This window comes from Kwoniella mangroviensis, chromosome 2 (assembly GCF_000507465.2).
Source record: "Kwoniella mangroviensis CBS 8507 chromosome 2, whole genome shotgun sequence".
In the NCBI taxonomy this organism is placed as follows: domain Eukaryota; kingdom Fungi; phylum Basidiomycota; class Tremellomycetes; order Tremellales; family Cryptococcaceae; genus Kwoniella; species Kwoniella mangrovensis.
This window is the reverse complement of record NC_088828.1, coordinates 1283230-1304950: the sequence shown is the minus strand read 5'-3', so window position 1 is coordinate 1304950 and position 21721 is coordinate 1283230. Positions and strand designations below refer to the sequence as shown.

Genomic DNA, 21721 nt, shown 5'->3' with positions numbered 1-21721 from the left:
AAAGGGATCCCTAATGGCCATTACAAATATCCCATTCAAGCGTTGGAGTCAATCGTGATCAGAATCTGTAATGGCATTACGATCACGAACCGCACGCTTGGTCCGAAAGTGACCGATCTCGAATTTCAATGTCAATCGACAAAATGTCCTCTTGATCGTGGGCTCTCATCTTTCTACAACTCCCTTTTCTATCTGACAAAGTACCTTCGACAAACCCTTCGAGATTTAGTCACACGATGTCAGCTCTCAGACCATATTCCCGACCTCACCTCCTCTCACGTGCTATATCCTGTCAACACCTCCCCTGCCGTTATGCCCAGACAGCTTCAGCTTCAGCTTCTTTCGATTCCGAGTCCTCACCATCCTCATCATCATCTTCATCAGCTCAATACTCTTATAATCGACGTAAGGCCAACGACGAAAACTCCGATTCCAGAAAAGGTAAAGGACGATCGAACTCGCTTGCCGATACTTATGTGTTTCCCGAAAAGGGCAGACTAGGAGGTCCACCTGATCCTTTCGAGGTGATGGCGCTGGAGAGGGGAGCGACAGAGTCAGAAGCGAAGAAACAATGTGAGTTGGGTCGAGTCACAGGTGATCATTTTTGAATCTAGCTATCGGTGTGTCCATATCGACATGGATATCGTCAACCTGTTACAATTGATCATCCTAAGTATATAATCGAGAGTGAAATGCTGATCAACATATATATATCTAGATTATAAACTCGCTCTACTCCTTCATCCCGACTCCTCCCACCCGTCCTCATCACACGATCACTTTTCAACTCTCAATCGAGCCTACACTCTCCTCTCAACTCCATCGTCTCGAAATGCATACCTGAAAACAGGATACGGGTGGAACTCTCCCTCGCAATTTACGCCTAATAGGCCACCGGGCGATTACAGCATGCACGAGGAGATTATGCGTCGTGCGAAAGGTGGAGCATCACATTGGGAGAGAAGATCATATAAAGATGGTAGTCCAGATTGGGGAGGGTTTGATGGTTCAAAAGGATGGAAGAACTTTAATGATCGAACGATGAATTTCGATCAGGGTACTTCTTTTAATGGGACGGGAGAAGAGAGGTATATGTCGAATCCTAGATTCTTGTTTGTACTTGGTATAGTGGTGAGTGAATTTACAACATGGATCGGGAAATGCCATGATGATCCAGGGGGAAGACGATGAAGTTATGGTCATGATGGATGGAGATGTTATTGATGCTGATAATCGTTTCTCATCTTTCATCTTCACAGGGCTCATCACTAGCTTGGATGCAATATCATCGACTAGGTTCAGCAACAGAGACGCACCGTGATTTGCTAGACAGGCAGAATACAGAGTGAGTGTCATCGTCCATATTCATTCTACCAGATACCTATCATATTCGCATCTTCAACAATGCTGATCTTCCCATCTCACCTTATAGTGCATCTCACGCACTCGCTCAGGCGCGATACGAAGCTGCCATCCACGGTAAGACGCGTCGCGAGCAGATACGACGCAGAGTAAGGGAAGCAGAGATAATGAAGGAATTGGAGAAGATTGAAAACGGACATGGACATGGTCATCAGACTCTCGCTATTGCTGCTCCACCATCACATCAATCACAGACAACATCGAATCCATAGATGAGTAGATCACTCATGTATCTTTAGTAGTTGTATGAAATACATAACCCCGGATTGGATTGGATTAAATTGAATAGGACAGGATCTTGCTTACAACCTATGCATCCGTGTCATTCGTGGACCAAAAACAAGACCCATCCAGCCATGAAGAAGATTAGAAACATTATATGAACGAATTGAGGATACAATGTGAGAACAATTGCACTATGAATATGGATATGATAAGATGACTCATACCCGGATGAATAGAAGATGAAACAGAATCGGAGGATGTGGAATTTGATGATGAATAATTGTGGTTAGTACAAGGGGTACTATACAATCCCATCAAGAGATTTCAGCATTTTTTTCTCACCATGACAGTTCAAGACAGGAGTTTGGCAACTCACCCGTGAGGTTTAGCTGTTATTGGATTAGGTACCCATCCTATACACATTAGAAATAACTGATCAATAAAGAGGTATTTCACCATAGATACTGTAGGTGAAGTCTTCTCACCATAGGTTATTCCGGTCTGCATCGACCAGTCAGAAGCTTGTTCGGTCTTCCAGGTCCATACGACGTAGCCTGACTATAACATATGAATAAGAAGAATCAGCCACCATCGCCCTCCCGGTCGACCAAGTCATCGAATGATCATGATGCATGGTCAGATACCACCTCACTCACAGCTTGTTCATACACCCACGATTGAATCTCAAAGCTCCTCGCTAGATAGTCGACATATTCCGCTGAGAATTTCGAGGGGTCCGAGCCAGTCTTTGCACTACAATCGCCTGGAAACTGAAGTCTGCGATGACCGTTCATATCATCAGATGTCGTCACTCGCTTAGCATCAACATACAAAACGACACAACATGACTTACGGATCAGAAGTTGTCAGAGTATTATCATACCTCGCACCTCTTCCTTTACCGTTCAACCAAAATGCACAATCCGTATTTGCAGCTGCATATATGATTGACTTTAGTCTTGGCAGTCTACATTGTAGTCGACTTACGAGTCCATTCTCCGACTATCGTCCAATGTATGTTATTTGATTGTCTCAGATAATCGACTTGGCTGCAATACCAGTCTAGGTTGGCGTTGTATCCCATCGAGAGGAGATTGAGATCGAACCTTTAGTAATGATCAGAATTGGACAGAGTACTCGTCAGCTGAAGATAAGTCCAATCAATGGAAGGGGATCATTAATCTTGGAACGTACATCGAGTAGATATGCTACCATAACAGAAATATGAAGACAAAGATTAGCGCCAAAAACAATAAGAAGAAGAAGAAGAAGAAGAAGAAGAAGAATGAAACCTCTCAATCTGTCACTTTATCTCAGAAGGGTCTTCACTCACAGTATCCATAGCTACATCCCAATAATCAGGATCCATCATAAAATTCTCCCAGACATACAAACCCTGGTAAGCTTGATCCAACGCTACCGTCACTCTCTTCCCCTGGGCACTATCTCTTATCCTACTATATGCAGCTTGGTAGAAACTCTTAAGGATGTTCACCTCATTAGGGTTGTTTGGAAAAGGTTCATTTAAAACTTCAATGGCTATAACTGTATTTTGATATTGATCTTTAACGAATTCACCAGTCATGATCGTCAATGCGTCGAGGGTTCGTTCGATATTCGTATCGTTATAAAACCATTCTCGAACACCTCGAATACCAGAGTTGTCCCATGAGTTCTGACCTCCAGGTGCACCGTGCAGGTCGATCATTACCTAGTGGTGACCAAAAGATAGAGAAATCAAAAAAAGTCAGCTATATGAGATGTGTGGAGTAATTGTTCATCGATCGGATCATCTCACCTTTAATCCTAGACTTGCTGCCCATGTCACAGCCAGCTTGAGATAGTCATACGCGCCTGTTGGTGCAGACCAAAGTACCAAAGTTCAGCTTCTGAATCATGAATTCGCCATATATGTATATATGAAAAAGAGATGAGATGACGGACCGACTAAATAAGGTTCTCCATTCTGAAGCGGTATGACGGACCAGACTAAAACGTCATACAATAGTCAGCTATCTGCGAAGTCTACCACAATGATCTTGGGTCGTACAGATTCCTGGAAATCTGGCGACGAGCTTTACTCACATCCAATCTGTATACGTATAGTATTCAATCCTACCGCCGCGATACTACAAACCAAAATGATCAATGATCAGCTTGGTTCCTTCACGAGTTCGATTATCTGGCTGAGAATTCAATCTGAGTTTTCAATCAAGAAAGACATGCTTACTCTTTCAGTTCCTGATATTTGAACCATGTATTCCAATGATTCCTTATCTCACCCATCGTGTCATTCTGATAACTCATATATGTCCCGTATGTCCATTCGTCTACTACCCAATCGGGTTTGTTGAGAAACAAGGAAGGTGTGATCCATGGCTGGTCGATCGGGAGCAGCGAGGTGAAGATAGAATTAGGATAGGAGACGAGTAAATTTCGTATTGAGTCGGAAGAAGTAGTCATGTTAGATTTCAGATAAAATTGAAACAGGATTAATTCATCTCTATGGAGAACCTATGATTAACAATGATTGGTCCAATTTACTCACCTCTAGTACTAACCTATGTCAATCCAACCATTTTCAAGTCAACCGACTCGCTCATTCCCTAGAGATACTACCAAATCGAAGTGAAAAAAAGAACTCACCATCCACCTATATTCACACCTCTCATCGGATCATGTCCCCAACTAAACCCTCCTCCTGTATCATTACTCTGTCTCTTCTCTACCTCGTTGGATCCAGAAAAGTTTACAGGTAACTTCGGTGATCTACCTCGATAGGACGCAGGAGAAGCTTTGACGTTGATGATGTTGTTGTTGACGAGGATAGTCAAGATAGAAATTATAAGGAATGGTATGGTGTTAAATGACTTCATGATTGTTGGTTATACATTACAATATTGTTTAGATGTATAGGTACGTGAGATTGTGAGTGGGGATGCTAGTTCCCTATGTTCAAGTATAAAAGAACGTTACAGTCGCAGTGAGTTGGATCCAACTTTCAACGTCCAAATTCCAAAAAATAAACGTTGACGTTTAAAGCATGACATTCACGCTTCACAAACGACCTATCCTTGACTTTTTTTGTTTTCGCTTTGCTTCTTCAATCACCTATCCATCAACATCATATGATGGATTGTGTGTTTTGTGTACCCTATTGTCCGTTGAGTTCGGTCGAGTGAATCCCGAGGTATGAGTAGGGTGAAAACATCACGAGTGAGATAATCGTCATTGATTGAATGCCAGGTTGTTAGTCCGAGGCTTTGCATTAGTATGGTACTAGAGTATAATTAAGAGAGTACCCCAAAGATATCCTATACCCTATCATTGAGTGTTAGTATGAGTTGGATGTGGATGTAGATTGTAATCCAACTTGAGAAACATCCCGCAGTGATATCCGTATCCGTATGAGTAAAGGACGTTGATTGAATGGTTGAATTGGTTTGATCGGAAGTTTCACACTATCGGATGGTGCCCCGAGTCGCAAGCGGTCCAAGCTGAAACCTTGTTCTACAAGACGTTGTCATGAACTGTATTCATACGTGATGCATAGGTATACTTGATGTCAAGTTGAGCGAATCACAAATCCTCGGAAGACACAGGTCCAACCATGACCATCTACATCGTGTTTCATCCTGATCAGTAAACGTACTGTACAGGAGATTGACAAACAACTCACCTTGACTTTACCTCTCTGGGTATTTTGATCCTTCTCAATGCTGATATCCACCGTGATCTTATCAAATACCGATACACTGATCTCACCTTTCTTGCTTGGGATCTTGATCGTGTAGTTCTCAGGATCGAACGTATGTAAATCCTTTTTGAATGTTATCAAACCTTCTAAACCGAGTCTATATCGCAAGTGGATCAGCATTACTTCAAACTTCTTCAAGATTGGGAGAAAGTGATGTTTTGCTCACTTCGATACGAAAACTGCCAAACCATTCTTAAAAGTCCTAATGACAAAAGCCTCTTCCCTACTGCTCTTTCCACTTGTCGCATCTACATTCCCAGTCTTCTCACCTCTAGCTTTCAATGCCAATCCTACATAAAACTCTACACTGGCTCTACCGGCCATTTGAGCCAACCTATGTCTCTTGTTAACCACGTTCAGAGTCTTCTCAACATGAGACTTCGATTGTAAAGATGGGTGTAGTGGGGTGTAATTGATGGCTGCTGCTAATTGTCGGTGAGCTAATACATCCGCATATCGTCGGATTGGTGACTATAATTTAAAAGATATCAGCATATATACAGATTACTCACCGACTACCTCAAATCGATCACGATCGTAAGGCAGAAATCGGTTGCGAACAGATGTCCAACCTACAGTGAAATGCGTATATATTGGACTGGCCAATCCATAATGACCATAAGTCTCTTTCGAGACACTTCCCGAACAGAAATACTCGGCAGATAACATACATCTAGTAGCCATAATCCTAACGAGAGTGTTGAACTCGGGCTCTTTGGGATCCTACAAGCAATTGGAGCAGTGGATTAGACAAGGTTGATTCGACAATGTGGATTTGGAAATTCGCTAGAGTAACTCACAACGCAAGCATCTAATGATTTAGCCAAAGCGCCCGAACTGGACACATCCAACGTCATATTCTTTCGCTTCTGTAGGATATCTTGTAGAGCTTCGAAATTCGTCTTTGGTGGTGGACAATGTCGTCTGAGCCCACTTTGTCAGTATAATGGCCACGGTATGGATGAGAGTAATTCAATAGGAGCTTCAGACGAAGATAACTCACCGTAACACAGCCGTAGCGGGGAAAGTCTCTTGGATCTTCGCAGCCACACTGATATTCGCTAACAACATGAATTCCTCTACTAGACTATTCGTTTCCCTCTGTTGTTTCTGTTCGACATCGATCGGTTCAGTACTCTCCGAAGAGTTCAAATGTATCTTAAGTTCGGGTGATGATAAAGATAAAGCACCAGCTTTCATACGACCTTCTTTCAAATTGATGGCGAGCGTGTTTAGTAAACGAATTGATTGGGTCAATGGATCGTTGAGAGATCTACCAGATACCTGTCAGCTCTGTAAATCCGGAGAAAGTACTAGCTTTGAGCTCACTTGTCATCTTTTCGAAGTTGAGCTGCTTCATAGGTGAAAGCTTCCTTGGAAGCGATAACCGATTTGACGAATCGTACTTTGACTATCTCGGCTTGTTCGTTCATTTCCTGTTATGACGATCGTGAGTTGACTATATGGACGTTCTATTTCAGGCAACTCACCCAAATCACCGAGAACGCTAATCTTTCGACAAAAGGTCTCAGCGAACAAAGGTTGGTACCGAGTAATGAAGGTAACATATCAATACGCTTGTCTACGAGATAGACCGTAGTTCCTCTAGAAGCGGCTTCGGAATCCATGGGGTTGTCAGGATGTACAAAGTGGGATACATCGGCGATGTCTGATCAAGTTTGATATCAGCTAGGAAGCTCGCATGATGCTCCTAACTGCTCGAAACTCGGCTGATAAGAGGCATACTCACGAACACCAGCCTCGATATTTCCATTAGGCAATCTCCTAGCATGTAACGCATCATCTATATCTTGACAACCTATGAACCGTCGAAAAATGGAATCAGCATGTTGTTCGTACGATGGGAAGTGACGGTCAGCGGAAGACAATGTACCTGGAGGATCGATACTACAAACGATCAAATCTCTCAAATCCTCTCTATCTCTCCATTCCAGATTTTCCGCTGCTTTAGGAGGTACTTTCCACTTATCTCCTTCTTCAGGTAAACAATTTAGAATTGCTTTACCAAACGGTCTATAAGGAACTTCATACTCTAACAACAGGCTTTCCTGTTCAGCCTCCTTTGATTCTACTTTACCTAACGATCTGACGAAATGACCATCGGGATATCTAGAGTTAACAGACCATGAGTCTATAGTAACGAGGATTTTTTGGTCGATGAGAGATGGTGCTTGACGGGTACGTAATCTGATGCGAGGTAAGGAGGTCGATAAGGGTGTGGCGAATACGGTTTGTTGAGAAAGAGATGTTAAGGCTGCTTCTGATAATGAGGATCGATCGAGATGGCATACATAGCTAGTGGGAAGAAATGGTATCAGCCGTGTTCTCAATCAATGCAGTAGTGAAGGTTGACTCACGCTCGCCAGTTCCTCTTGACAATACCGACGACTCTACCAGTAGGCAGGATATCCTTGGGTTTTCGTTTAGTCTCTTCATCAACATCCATCGTTTCTGCTTTTGACTTTTCGATCTCTTTCTCAGCGAGTCCAGGTGATTCATCATCATCTGCATCATCGTCTCGAAGGGCCACTGAGATCCAAGTCAGCGCTGGAGTCATACTATAGAGACGGGGAAATCAGCTTACAATCTTGATCTACAACTTCCGTTCCAGGTGCCTTCCATTCTGATTCAGGTAAGATCTCCACTACTACTACATCACCATTGACAGATCGGTTCATGGCCTCTCGTCCAACGAGCAACACAGGCTTATTGAGACCAGGAACGTTGACGGTACCCTAATGTAGGAAGAATATTGTGAGCCGGTACGATAAAAGATCAGAGGTACATCACAAGCTCACTTCTAGATAATTATATTGATTAGCATTGAAATGCCCTTGATGGTATCTTCCAGTCTTAACACCAGCAAGTAAAGTATCTTGAGGTAGATACTGGAGTGACAATAGCGCAATGGTCAGCTGCTCCGTTTACCTTAACACCAAGCAAATCACAACTGACATCTTGATAAATCCTCTTTCCTTTCTTCTCCCCTACCGAAACTTCATCTACACCTCCAACGACCAGATCGACCAATCTTTCTCTTTCTTCACCTATCATTCCATCTACATAATCCCTAGCTGAGATGGCCAGTAATCCTTCTCCATCCGCAATCTCTCTATTCCGTCTATCGTCGGTAAGTAAGATGAGTTTTGGGAATTTCGAAGTTGATTGTGAGAGATGAGAAGGGTAGAAATGTAATGTTTGTCGAATAGCTATATATAATGAATTACAATGAACCTATGAGCTTATTTCTCCTACTTGGTGAGATAAAAATGCCAGCTCACCTCGGTCATTCTTGTCATTTATAGTTTCTTTCTCTAAATCTTCCCCTTCTTTCGGTAACGTAGCGGTTTCACGCCTTTCTTCATTCCACCATACCCATATACACCTATCTTCATCTTGTATGACCTGTTGTAATCTGTTATATAAAGGTAATGATCGATGTCTGGTTTCCCTAATTGTAGTCGAAGGTATGATGAGTGGTAGAGAAGGTGGTAAAGCGGTGAGAAGATCGATCTACGCGAAAGAAGGAAATAAGCTGGATATTACTTTCAAAGCATGATCGACAGCTTACCTGATGTAATACTATATTCGTATCTATTACTAGCCAATGTCCATCACCATATTTGGTATGCTGGGTATAACCTTTGGTTGGTAAGACAGGTCGATATCCTGGGAAGTCTACACATAATTTACATCCTGCGAATCCACATGGGATATCATCTCGTAGATATCTTTCTCTCAAGACTATAAATATCGATATATCAGCTACATTCTAGTCCGACACCCGTATGGATAGCTGATAGTGAGATCTGAACAACACATACTGTTCAACACTTTTCCTCTGGCAGTCTTCTTCAAAAACTTATTTTGAGCTAAGGGGACATCTGCTCTAGCCCTTTTGAGGATCGTAATAGGTGGATGAGGTTTCGATGAGCTCGGAAGAGCCGTTGTAGCTGATGCCATTTCTGCGAAGCCTCCAATCTACGACTTCTACTCCAATAGTCTGTGACACCTTGACAGTATAGTCCAATTGAGTATAGATAGGCGAAACAATCTGCTCATGAATCGTGAAATGCAAGTTGCGAACTGTCGAGATGGAGGCAAGAAATGACAGGAGACAAGGGGATGATCGAAAATATCATTTATTCGATGATCCCATTTAAACCACCCTTTGGACACGTGGTGATATGACGTCCACGTCCAAAAGTCAACTCAAGCTCAAGTCCACTACTACTCTTACTGCGCTACTCGATACTCGATACTCTCTTTGACATGAGAGAACCAGATATTCAGAAGCCAGACAATTGAGCACGAGAGCATCTGTCAACATGGCACCCCCGGTCAAGCAGCCAGAGAAGCTGAGAATAGGGTTCATACATCCCGACCTCGGTATAGGTGAGCCCGACTCCGATAGCCATCCATCCATCCTAAGTACGTTTCATGAACTGATTAGTTGCTGGTACTTTACAGGCGGCGCAGAGAGGTTGGTAGTGGATGCTGCTGTATCATTACAGAACCTAGGCCATGAAGTGGTTATGTTCACTTCAAGACATGATCCCAAGAGGTGTTTCGAGGAGACAAGGGATGGTAAGTATTCATATCATCATTGTTTTCCTGGAATGCAGATCAAATTATTGCTGATATGGTACCGTATGTAGGTACACTCAAAGTACACGTCTTAGGCTCATCAATCCCTCGTTCTCTCACTTCTACTATTCCATTAACGATAGTATTTTCAATCCTTCGTTCATTACTCTTATCGATCCTTTTGATCCTTTCGATCCACTGGCCAGAACCAGCTGTATTCTTTAATCCGCTCGCACCATTAAAACCATTCGATGTATTCATAGTAGACCAGCAATCAGTTTCTATCCCCCTGATCAGACTCATGACAGGTACGAGGGTTGTATTTTACTGTCATTTCCCTGATAAGCTCTTATCGGGAGGATGGGAAATAAATATCGATGAGAATGAGAAGAGAGTGGAAAGAAAAAAGACAGGATTGATAAAGAGGTTATATAGATGGCCTATTGATAAACTTGAGGAATTCACTACTGGTATGTCCACTGATCATCATCACACACTTTCAAGCCCTTCACGTGAAGAAAAACTATCGTTATTTTCTGCCAAAGTATGACTGATGTTTCAATCGTCTACGTATATGCCCAATAGGTCAATCGGATATAATCTTATCCAATTCGAGATTCACCTCTCAAGTGTATTCCAAAGTATTTCCATCATTGGCGAAAAGACCTCCAAGGGTAGTTTATCCTTGTATAGATGTAGATAGTTACCAATCATCAACGCAGAAGAAAGGCAAGGGAAAAGGCAAGGAAAAGGTTGATTCAGAGATTGAGTTGATCGCGTCGTGAGTTATCAACTACCTGTCCCATATTTTGACATTATGGATAAAATCCTTGCTTCATAAAAAATACCAGGGATTGGCGCTCATAATTTCGATAGTGATCGACCAACGTTACTCTCTTTCAATCGATTCGAAGCTAAGAAGAATGTCGCTCTAGCTATTAAAAGTTTCGCAAAGCTCAGAGATGATGGATTGGTATCTGATGATGAATTTGATAGTTTGAGATTAGTGCTTGGAGGTGAGCACCTGTTTCACTTTTATATCATTTCTTGTCCCATAAGCTAATCCGATCCAATGCAATGCTTCATAAATAGGTGGATACGATAAAGACGAACTTGATAACATCAACACACTCAAAAATCTCGAAACACTATGTAACGAACTATCCCTTCGACATCATACCATTTCCTCTACCAATCCTATCCCAATTCCACCAATGGATAACACCCAAGTTTTGTTCATCTTAAATTTCACTAACAAACAGAGAAGTCATCTGTTGACTTCCCCAAATACAAGGGGATTGTTATATACACCTTCGAATGAACATTTCGGTATAGTCCCATTGGAAGCTATGTCATGTGGAATTCCAGTCCTGGCTGTAAATTCAGGTGGTCCTACAGAGACTATCATAGATTACGAACAGAACCCAAAAGAAGGTACGGGATTCCTTAAATCACCTAATCCAACGGAATGGTCAAAAGCCCTTTCGACACTGTTACATCTATCCGATCAAGATCGCGAACAGATCTCGAAATCTGCTAGGAAGAGAGTAGAAGATAAGTTTAGTCTGAACACTTTGGGTAAAGAGTTGGAAGTAGCTTCGAGGGATGCTATTGCCATGGGAAATATAAATGAGGTCTTAGGCGATATTTTGATTTGGTCAAGTGCGGGGTTGATTGCGTTTGCGGCTTTGGGTTTGGCGGTAACGATTTATGTGTTGAACGAGTAGAGTAGGTCGATCGCGTGATTTGGATATGTATAGATGTAACACAAATCATGGATGAATTAATTCGCTGTAATCTGGAAGATATCCATGATATTCCGGATTCTTCCCTTTTGGACTCGTAGGAGTAGGCTTGATGCAGTTGATCATACCTTAGCTCCGCTCATTGAGTGCTGTTCCATAGCGAGTATTCAGTTTATCCATAATTCTTCAGATTATGCTGGTGCAATACTTGAATCATTATTGGTAGTATCTTGTCCTGCTTGACCTTTCATCGACCACATTCGCAAAGTCGCATCGAATGGTCGAGGATATCCCTTTTTTACACCGGAAGTTGCACGATCTTCAGACCCACTTTCATCTTCCGATTCCCCTTCAAATTCACTGGATGAAGACTCATCGTCGTCATCTTCATATTCATTCTGAAGATGTTTTCTCGATCCCGAACAGGTGAGTAAGAGCGGTTGGAAAGGGTGAAACTGGACTGATCCAACGGTATCTATCCCACACATCCTATACCATTAGCTAAACAAATTTCGTAGACATAAGGAATCTTTACATACCTTGATGTAGTTTCTCTTTGAATATAGCTTTTGTGTCCATAGTACTGATATCCCATATTCTGACCGTTCCAGTCTATGTCAAATCAGATAACATGTTGTTATTACAGTGTACAATTCAAGTGACTGAAAGATACATCTGAGGATTTGGAGCATCGAGACCCACCTCATCACCAGATGATAACCATCTTCCCCATGGATCCACGTCAAAACCAATCCTCTGATTGGTCGAATTGTTCCTATCGAAAGATGAAAGAGGAGCAGATAAATCACGGGTATCGTATATCTGTATACTTGATGAACGCCTAGAGGAGATGAACATGATAGTTGGATTGAGAGGATGCCAGCCGATCTATTTCGGGATCAGTATATCGCTCTGTGTATGAGTATCTGGATATCGTCGAAGATTTGAGGAAGGAAAAAAAAAAACATGATAAAGAGAATGGGAGGCGATATTCACCTGTGTCACGCCACCACCTACCAACCCCTCGACATGAGCTAAAGGGGTAAAACCCGTATCTTCTGAATATAATGAAACAGAACTCGAGCTGGAGTATGTACCAGCTGCGAATGTTCCTGAGTAATCTGGACAAAATGATAGAGCTGATATGATGCCTATTCAAGCAATTCAGGATCAGATCAGCTCCACTGTACATTCCAACAGGTGTAAGATACGGTAAAGTTCTCAGACAATTGGAGAGGGGATAGTTGGACAGCAAGGTCGGTATGATCAGAGTTGACATACCTTTCTGTCCGCCTTTCTCTTTTTTGGCATAAATCAATTTCAACCTTTCGCCTTGATCGTACCCAGGCGAAGAGATATCAAACACCTCGATGGAGTTCTCACAGCCACAGTATAATCTACTACCGTGTCAGCTTTCTGCTGACGCCCCTCAGATACCATCAAGCTCACTTTGTACCTGTATGATTGAAAGCCAGACTATGAGGTGCGATAAATCTCTCTCGATGATCGATGATTGGATAGCTTGCTCGTACCTACAGCCGCATGATCAGTCAGCTGGAAATTGCTTCTGCGCTATGAGCTATTCACTCTTCCATCAATTCCATCTATCAACCTGACCGGCGTATCCCTTATCGAAGCTATGAAACAGAATGTCTCTGGCGTGGACAGGGTGGCAGAGGGATACCATAGTGTCGAGTGGATGGCATCGGGCTGGTGGAACGATCGAGTCTCGAAGGAAGAATCATCGTTGACTCTGTAGTGAGATGATTTCGTCAGCTACGTCAGGTCTCCATTAATGTTACGACAAGGGGTAATTCACGCATGTATTCGTATGGTCCTATCTTCGGTAGTCGATAGGGTAGCTGAACCATCCATGCACCTATACACGCCACGTATATCAGTACAATCCCCTCGATTTTCACCCTATAGGTGGAAAGCTAGGATATGACATACCATCTTGCAGACCTCCAGAAATTCCCTTTGACTTCGTCCTCAAACTCGTTCGCATCTAAGCTGATCGAAGAATCGGGGCTTTGTTCGAGATCATATACAGGTGCAGAAGGCCATTGCTGAGATGCAGCTGCTTCTGCTGAGATGGGCTCTTCCATCGAGAGTCGGTCTGGAGCTTGCATCGAAGAAAGAAGGAGGAAGAGAAGTAGAAGCAAGTTGATTTACCGAGTCCCAATTATGTTTTGGTTTACCTCCACTCTTGTTACTTTGGTTGATTTTGCTTGTAGGTCCGAGCAAATCACTCGTCATGCTATTCTGTATCTTCAACTCTCCTTGGAATCCAATTCGTATTGCATACTCCATTCGACCCTCGCTATCCATCTGACAGCACCTCGGAATCAGAAAGAGCAAATAGGCGTTGATATAACGTGAAGACGACGTCTACTGGTGTTGTTTTGCTGTACCACGAATCAATCACACGTCAACCGGTCAACCCGCGTTCACTCGAACATTGATCTTTCAATCTTCATCAACACACACGACGCAACTATGACCGTCACCTCTACATAACGCATCAAGTGATAGATCATTCTATGCAAGGAGGGAAGGAAGCTACTTTAGATATCTGTGAGCTCGTCCATACCCTTCTTGTATAGATCTAACGAGCTGAGTTGAACTAATCTTTACTGGAAGCAGGTTATCCTACTTCCTCCTCCTCTTCCTCTCTGTCATGTCGATATGGAAGTTATAGGTGTTCGTCAAACTCGACAAAATCCCCAACGAAGCCCACAGGTAGGATCAGGGGATACTGATTCCGAAGAAGAACCTGAGGCGGTGGAGACACCGGTGGGCACAAGCACAAGAAGAAGGAAAACTTCACCGCCGTTGGATTTCAGTGGGAGGTGGCCTGCTGGTAGTAACAGTTCACCTCAAGAGTAAGTGAACGTTGCACTCAAATTCCTTGATCAGTGAGATCCGACTGACAGAATGTATACGAATAGAGGTGGAAACCTACCTCGCGAGCAGATGAATGCTGTAAAAACGAAGTTAAACGTACGTCAAATCCGATTTGTCAAACTAACCTTCGAATTCAGACTTGCTTCTGACATTTTCTCGAATCTTATAGAAAGAGAGGAGAGATACGCAAAACAAGAAGGCGGAAGGTCGTAATGCAGGGACGGGAAGTCCTTTCAACCCTGGTATGAACAACATGAATAAGAAAGGAGCTGGTGTTGGCGTTTCGCCCTCAACAAGAAGTTCACGGCACACCACTCAAGAAGTCAATCAAAGTCGACAGCAGCTCGGTGGAAAATCACATCCTATCAGTTATACAGGACAGCAACGACCACAAGTTGATCTTCGTCCACGTCAGCAAGTTCCTCTTCACCTATATCCCCCTCCTGATGCTTCATCGACCCCTCGTGCTGGTCCATCAAGAGATGTGAAACAGACATCATCGCCATTCAAATCAAAGAATGACCTTCGCACGCCGGAGCACTCTAAGGTGATAGACTTACTAGAAGGTGCCGAATCAGATGATGAAGTCCAAAAAACAACACCTCATGATCGAGGGAGTATATCACCCCATAAACCTTCTTCTTCAGATCATCGACGAGGATCCGGTACCGATTATACAAATAGGTCAGCTCAAGCTTATAACCTACGATCACCTCAACAGCCATCTACTGGAAAAGGAAAAGAGAAGATGAGAGATAATGGATATCATGGGAACAGCAGTCCTACGAAAGGTTCTGGTCCTGGTCTGCCATTGCAACCGGAACCGAAATTGGATCCTATCAGAAATCCAGATGGGATATACAAAGCAGATATGAATAAACGGGAAGTACATGTGGTTCCCGATGACGATGAAGATCCACCGGATGGAACATTCAAAGGACAAGCCCCGAAGCACAAGTCGTCAAATCGGTGGCAAATGTCCGTGATCAATAATACGATAAGTCGATCGGGCGAGAAAATTGGAAGAAAGCCTAAGGTCAGCAGAATGCAGGGCAAGGATGGGAAAGTCTCATTGAAGCAGGCGCAGGTGAGTCACTTCCCCATACCTCATACGACCAAGGGATGCAAAAGCTTAGTGGTGTATATGATCTTCTAGAAATCTACACCTGTCAAACCACCCCTGAAAGACCGAATGACAAGACCGCTGGATGTCATACCGTCTGCCTTTAGTCATCGGAATCCACCCCGCCCAAATACCGAGCAGGCCAGTGCAGATGTGACAATGGCATGGCTCGTCCCAGATCGGAGGCTCAAAGTCAATGCTGTGCAACTCAAAAACGAGTCGGTGATAGTCTCTGGTATTGTAGGCCAATCAGGAGAATGGTGGGATATCAATCTCAGTGATGTCAGTCAGGCTGATGTGAGTGAGGCTGTTCCCTCTGCATACCTGCGGCACATCACGGCTGAACATTGTTGCTCCCAGACATGTAACGCTAAGGATTGTCCGTTCATGATGTTGACGGTGTCAACAGTGAGGCCTGTGGCCGAGAGGAGCATCGAGAAGCTGTTAGCTGCTGGAGGTAGTGCAAATCGTAGGTGACAAATTCGAGTGATCGTCCTAATTAATTGACTCACGCACTATTATAGATCAAGCCATTGACGGGTCCCCAAGTATCTGTCTTTCTCTCAAACCCGGTGAAAGTTCGAAAACCCTTATCGACGCTCTAGGGGTGGATCTCGTGCATTTGGAAAAGAAGCGAAATATTTTGGAGTAAGACTGGCCGCTTCTCTCCTTTCAAAAGACCATTGCTGACAAGCTGTCGCGCAGTGTGAGAGCATGCGAAACTTTACGACTGTCTTGTAATATCCAATCGCGGGATACTAGATCTCGGGCGGACGAGGCGAGACGTCAGAAGCAGAAAGCTGAATTGCAAACGGAGGTAGAGGGACCAGGCTTACGACCCAGAGGACCCAGGAAATCATCGGCAAAAGATGAAGAGTCCTCACGTCCCCCTAAGAGTGGCAGTAAGGACAAGCTAGAAGACGATCCAACTCAGAGGAAACTGGAATTGTAAGTTGATTACTCCTGCTCGCTACGGAAGTCGCTCACTCGACTTATCACCAGTCCACCGGCACCTAAGCCCCAGCCACGTCGCAGTATACGAAACACGGCAAAGGCTGTACACGATCTGGAGGACTCGGATACTGAACAACCAGAAAATAGCATTGTAGCTAGACCCAGCAAACCGTCGCGGTTCATTGGTGATCGCAATGAATTGTGAGTATTCCTCGTAACATGATACCTAGACGTCTAATGTGAGCGTGGTTCAGGTTGTTCCCCTATCCAACTACCGGTCGAGCGGATGTAAATATCACTATAGGAGATGCTCAACGTATAGAGACGGATGATTTCTTGAATGATACGTTGCTCGAGTTTGGATTGAGGTGTGTATCTCTTGCTCAAATAGCTACAGGGAAGTGCTAAAATTGGCTTTGATATTATAGGCATGTATTGTTTCAGCTGGAGGAGGAGCGAAGGGATCAAGTGCATCTATTCAACTCATTCTTCTACGAGAGGTTGTCCAACAAGGCTAAAAAGTCAGTATAGATTCCATCTTCATGTATGAAGTACATCCCAAACTGATACCGTATATAGGCCCCAGAAAGGCGAGACTTTATGGCCAGGATACGAATCTGTCAAGAAATGGAGCAAAGGGAAAGACATCTTTGGCAAGGATTTTGTGGTAATTCCAATCAACGAGAAGTGAGTCTAGCTTTTTCCATTTCTGCAATTGGAAGTAAAGCTGAAAAGAACAATAACAGCTACCATTGGTACTTAGCTGTGATTATCAATCCCAGTGGTATCCTCCGACCCAAACCTATAGACGATGACTTAGTATCGGAAATACCTCAACCAACAACTCGAGCTACTGCCAGCGAACACGATGGGGAAGATGCAGCCAATGTCGATGATCAACTGAGAACGGCCGATCCATCAAGAGTGACTGACTCAGATCTGAGTGACCTCAATAGTGATACGGAGGAGCACTCATCCCGCCATCCTACTCCAGGGCCAAACAAACCCCTATCAGCCAGATTCACTCGACCACCAACTAGTACGGATAAGGATGAAGAGGGGACCAAAGATATTTCGATGGTGTCACATGACCCATTAGATTGCATCAGTGATGGAGGTGGAGAAGGAGAAAGATCTGATCTCCGTGTGAGCCAGGTATCAAATGGTGTTGAGAAGATGGATATCAGCTCGGAGCATGGGCAAGAGGAAGACGTTGATTTTGTCGGTGGAGGAGCTCCGATCTTAACGCCCACCATGATGGCGGTACAAGAACAGAACAATCAGATTCGTAATGCATCGCAGGAACCTGCCGGTGAAACTGCCGGTGAAACTCAAACGAAGAAGACACAGGCTCGACCTTATGCCCAGATCATAGGTAGTCAAGAGTAAGTTTACCGCTCAATATACTCATAGCGCGTGGTGAGCTTAAGTGTTATATGTATAGTACCTGGATACTCACCCTCGATTCTCTCGGCGGACCTCATAAGGCCGTTGGTACCCAACTGAATCAGTGGCTCAAGTACGAAGCGAGGGATAAGAAGGGTATAGAATACGAGCCGATGGATGCTCTATACCATGAAGCTAAGGTACGTCGTACTGTCTGCGGGTATTTGGTCTAGGTGAGGTGTCACTGACAGTGAATGAATAGGTCCCTCAACAAGGCAACTTCTCCGATTGTGGTCTGTTTGTGGTCCATTATGCCAAACAACTGCTACAGAATCCTGTGGAGGTATTGAAATTCGTCCAGGTAAGTTTCCAGGAACTCCCTTTCTTGCCGTATCGGTAAGACGGACATTGAGACGAATTGAATTCTGCAGCGACGCCCACCTTTCTCCAATACACCTGAACGCGAGCCATGGGTGAATGAAATGAATAGGGCTTGGAGGAAAGACGATACAGAAGGTCTGCGAACCGAATGGGCGGCAACACTGGGTAGTCTTGCGGATCATTATAAGATAAGTCAAGGTTCCAAGTCCGATGAGAAGCAAGGTGAAGAGCCGAACCCGAGCTCGAATCAGGACCAAAGCACGGCGATGGAAGGAATTATCGACACTTCACAATCTGAATCTGTCACTGCAATCGGAGCTTCACAATTTCCTCTTGTGGCTGATACATCTTCAACTGCACCCGAAGATTTGATACCTGGTGCTTTTCCTACACCCACCGAACCGGTGGTTCCGACTGAGCTTGAGAAGAGCGCAAGCCTGACACCGCCACCACCTATGTCCCGCGGGGCTTCAAACACAAGCAAGAAAGGTCCTACCTGGGCGACCAGACCACCGACACCTGATATCAAAACAAGACGGGGTAGGTCCCGGAGTCGAACGGGAAGTATCGCCCCAGAATTGCGTCAACGTCAACTTTCTGCTACTTCAACTACTAGGAGTTCAAAATCACCTGCAAAAGATGTTCCCGTTCGACATTTTCCCCCTAATCCTAGTCGAACGGCGAAAACCCCTGGAAGAAACTCGATTCAAGTTGGAACGGTGAACCAGAGGATAACGCAGTATGAACAAACAGAGCACGATGCTACTGCCGATAATAGGCTTAGGACTAGAGAATCGGAAGAGAGAGAAAATAGATTAAGGGAAATAGATCACCTTCGACCGAAACGAAACCCACTACAGGAAATTTCGGAAATCACTCCTGCTTCTAGTTCTAGAGTAGCTGCAGCTCTGGATTTAGCCTTTTCAGAGAGTGAAAATCATGATCATGGCGTTTTTGTTGGTATGGATGATGATACATTAGGAGCTAGTCCATTTGCCAATTTGGGAAAGGGTGTACCTCAAGGACACAAATCTAGACAAACCATCGCATCCGACTCGTTCCCTGGAATGAAAAAAGATCACAATGGAGCTAAGGATGGCAATCAGATGATAGTCGATTCGGACGATACCTCAAAAGAGGAGGAGCAGGAGGAAGTAGAAGGAGGAGAAGAAGAGGATAAGAATTTCTTCTCAGCCTTTAGGGGACCGACCAGATCTCGTCGACGTTCTCAGCCACCTGCCGGTCGTTCGTCGGAGGAAGAAGAAGAGCAAGTGGAAGATCTGCCGCCAAAGATTAGATCTCCCATCACCTATAGTACGAAAGATCGAAGGAAAACAGCTTTACAAAATCAGAACTCGGTACCGACTAAACGAAATCGATCGACATCCAATAACGCCCTTGGCGGTAATTTGCATAAGAAGAATAGAAAGGATGATGGTGGTCGAACCAGGGGTGTAGGAGTGGGGGAAGAATCAGGACAGACGCCAGACCAGGCGATTAATATTGATTCTGATTAACATGTGAAGTTCTTTCTCAGATCTTTCAGTTGAAGGTCGTTTCCTTTTTATTTTTCTTAGTCCACTGTCAGAAGACACCCTAATGATCTACATGTCTAGACAATTCGTCATTGTACTAATGAAATTGAATATGTATCATGATGATTCAAGTATATATATAACAAGTATACATATAAATATATATAAATATGTATGCATGATGAGTTTTCAATCTGATATTTCATCCTTGATCCGTATACTCATAATAGAAATACAACATGGAATGATATACCTGATGAGATGGGAGTTTGTTCGTGAATGAGTTGAATGACTAATTGACTATATCTGGACCTCTACCTTTCTTACCGTGGTCTGCTAAATCCCACCATTGTTTACTTGTCTGGTCGGATGAGGGAGGAGAGAAGAATGGACAACGTGATTTGAATGCTGAGGGAGTGGCAAAGACGTATCAACAAGCTACTCAATCCCGATACGCTGTATGGAAGACCGTAAGATATACTGATTAGATTGAAGATGGACTTACCATCCAGCGTCCTTTTACGTATGATAGCTTCTATACTTTCCTCACTTTCTAGCTGATCGGCCTGTTACATCGCATCGATCCTTGGTGAGCTCTGCGGTGAGAGTACCATTCGTACATAAAGATGTGACCCACCAATACTTCTTCCTCTTTTATACCCCTCTCCCATCTCGGTGTATTGACCTTGGGATCCTGATCAACTTGAATTTTGCTGCTCACACTATCTTTGACGGTTGTTGAACAATACGTTAACAAGGTCTGACGATGTACCCAGCCAGCTAAACTCATCGACCAATCATGATCAGCTAATCCACCATCCTTCATGGTGATGATAACAGAGTTGAATTGACCCACCCATTATTTCAGTCCATATCTTTGCGCACATCCCCTCCGATCCATTCATATGTGCCACTCCTGATCCTGATCCTAATCGATCTTGATCTCGGAGTTGAGCTTGAGCTCGATTCAGTCGGATTATAATTTGATCGTCCAATTTACGATATTGTCGGACGATATCTATGTGAGATCATACAGTATCAATCATATGAATCCACTTTGTCTCTGGCTCAGTTTGGTTCTGTATATGGATGTTATGGAATACTCACCTCGGAACACAGATAGGTTGAAACATGTTTCCGCCGTGACGGTAACCTGCCGAGGTGGCGATGAGGGAAAGGAATCGGTGTATGCTGAAGCTGTTCCGAACGGTGGTGCAGGCATGATGATTGCTTAAGACTTATGATTTTGTCAATTGTCCACCAGCAGTTTATGAAATACAAGCAAGTTGTGCATATATCCCTCGATCTCACTTTCATCTATGCCAGTAGTCGTCAGCGAGCTACGATGCATTCCGAGATCATCTGTGTGGTCTGCCTCCACCGCTTAAGAGTGCCACACTCGGGGTCATCCGGAATTGCCGCACTAACCGTTAGCTCTCCTCTCAACCGAGTCAATCTGAAATTCAAGAATTTTGGATTGGCAAGGGAAGGGATAAATATTTTGATAGCTATCTTCCCTTCTTCCTTCTCTCTCTTTCTCCTTCAACGTAAATCAGAAACATTCTTGGAACAGGTTCTTCTTTGGTGAGTTCCATCTTCATCTTCTTGCTACTCCTTCTCCCCACATCCCCCTTCTGCAATCTTACCGCCCCAATCTCGACGTGATGACCTTCTATTC

General features: G+C 43.8%; 7 protein-coding genes across 7 annotated transcripts; 3 read left to right on the top strand and 4 right to left on the bottom strand.

Annotated features, from left to right (window-relative positions):
- Positions 1 to 236: 236 nt before the first annotated feature.
- I203_107348 (uncharacterized protein) lies at positions 237 to 1634 on the top strand (the record flags this gene model as incomplete). The annotated part of the gene is made up of 4 exons (XM_019145427.1): positions 237 to 573; positions 719 to 1131; positions 1260 to 1345; positions 1433 to 1634. 4 exons carry the CDS (start codon positions 237 to 239, stop codon positions 1632 to 1634), a joined length of 1038 nt encoding a protein of 345 aa, XP_019005246.1.
- A 110-nt stretch (positions 1635 to 1744) lies between these two features.
- On the bottom strand, positions 1745 to 4523 carry I203_107347 (uncharacterized protein; the record flags this gene model as incomplete). Its single annotated transcript, XM_065518171.1, has 2 exons — positions 1745 to 1838; positions 4294 to 4523. The coding sequence occupies 2 exons, from the start codon at positions 4521 to 4523 to the stop codon at positions 1745 to 1747; spliced, it is 324 nt and encodes a 107-aa protein (XP_065372901.1).
- Positions 4524 to 5226: 703 nt separating this feature from the next.
- Positions 5227 to 9388, bottom strand: I203_107346 (uncharacterized protein; the record flags this gene model as incomplete). Its single annotated transcript, XM_019145425.1, has 17 exons — positions 5227 to 5265; positions 5327 to 5501; positions 5571 to 5875; positions 5981 to 6127; positions 6205 to 6328; positions 6408 to 6677; positions 6734 to 6840; positions 6895 to 7073; positions 7155 to 7223; positions 7299 to 7720; positions 7783 to 7954; positions 8010 to 8160; positions 8224 to 8313; positions 8381 to 8634; positions 8707 to 8938; positions 8997 to 9169; positions 9250 to 9388. 17 exons carry the CDS (start codon positions 9386 to 9388, stop codon positions 5227 to 5229), a joined length of 3048 nt encoding a protein of 1015 aa, XP_019005244.1.
- A 365-nt stretch (positions 9389 to 9753) lies between these two features.
- I203_107345 (uncharacterized protein) lies at positions 9754 to 11739 on the top strand (the record flags this gene model as incomplete). Its single annotated transcript, XM_019145424.1, has 6 exons — positions 9754 to 9820; positions 9896 to 10012; positions 10084 to 10482; positions 10598 to 10793; positions 10889 to 11028; positions 11105 to 11739. The coding sequence occupies 6 exons, from the start codon at positions 9754 to 9756 to the stop codon at positions 11737 to 11739; spliced, it is 1554 nt and encodes a 517-aa protein (XP_019005243.1).
- Positions 11740 to 11948: 209 nt separating this feature from the next.
- On the bottom strand, positions 11949 to 13865 carry I203_107344 (uncharacterized protein; the record flags this gene model as incomplete). Its single annotated transcript, XM_019145423.1, has 9 exons — positions 11949 to 12232; positions 12297 to 12369; positions 12460 to 12645; positions 12754 to 12908; positions 13039 to 13154; positions 13207 to 13289; positions 13345 to 13510; positions 13577 to 13636; positions 13711 to 13865. The coding sequence occupies 9 exons, from the start codon at positions 13863 to 13865 to the stop codon at positions 11949 to 11951; spliced, it is 1278 nt and encodes a 425-aa protein (XP_019005242.1).
- Positions 13866 to 14445: 580 nt separating this feature from the next.
- Positions 14446 to 20025, top strand: I203_107343 (uncharacterized protein; the record flags this gene model as incomplete). The annotated part of the gene is made up of 15 exons (XM_019145422.1): positions 14446 to 14642; positions 14709 to 14760; positions 14834 to 15751; positions 15821 to 16084; positions 16148 to 16256; positions 16312 to 16435; positions 16493 to 16735; positions 16790 to 16942; positions 16996 to 17109; positions 17170 to 17262; positions 17321 to 17428; positions 17488 to 18126; positions 18186 to 18327; positions 18390 to 18488; positions 18559 to 20025. The coding sequence occupies 15 exons, from the start codon at positions 14446 to 14448 to the stop codon at positions 20023 to 20025; spliced, it is 4722 nt and encodes a 1573-aa protein (XP_019005241.1).
- Positions 20026 to 20335: 310 nt separating this feature from the next.
- On the bottom strand, positions 20336 to 21265 carry I203_107342 (uncharacterized protein; the record flags this gene model as incomplete). Its single annotated transcript, XM_019145421.1, has 5 exons — positions 20336 to 20451; positions 20549 to 20609; positions 20681 to 20823; positions 20900 to 21061; positions 21151 to 21265. The coding sequence occupies 5 exons, from the start codon at positions 21263 to 21265 to the stop codon at positions 20336 to 20338; spliced, it is 597 nt and encodes a 198-aa protein (XP_019005240.1).
- Positions 21266 to 21721: the final 456 nt, after the last annotated feature.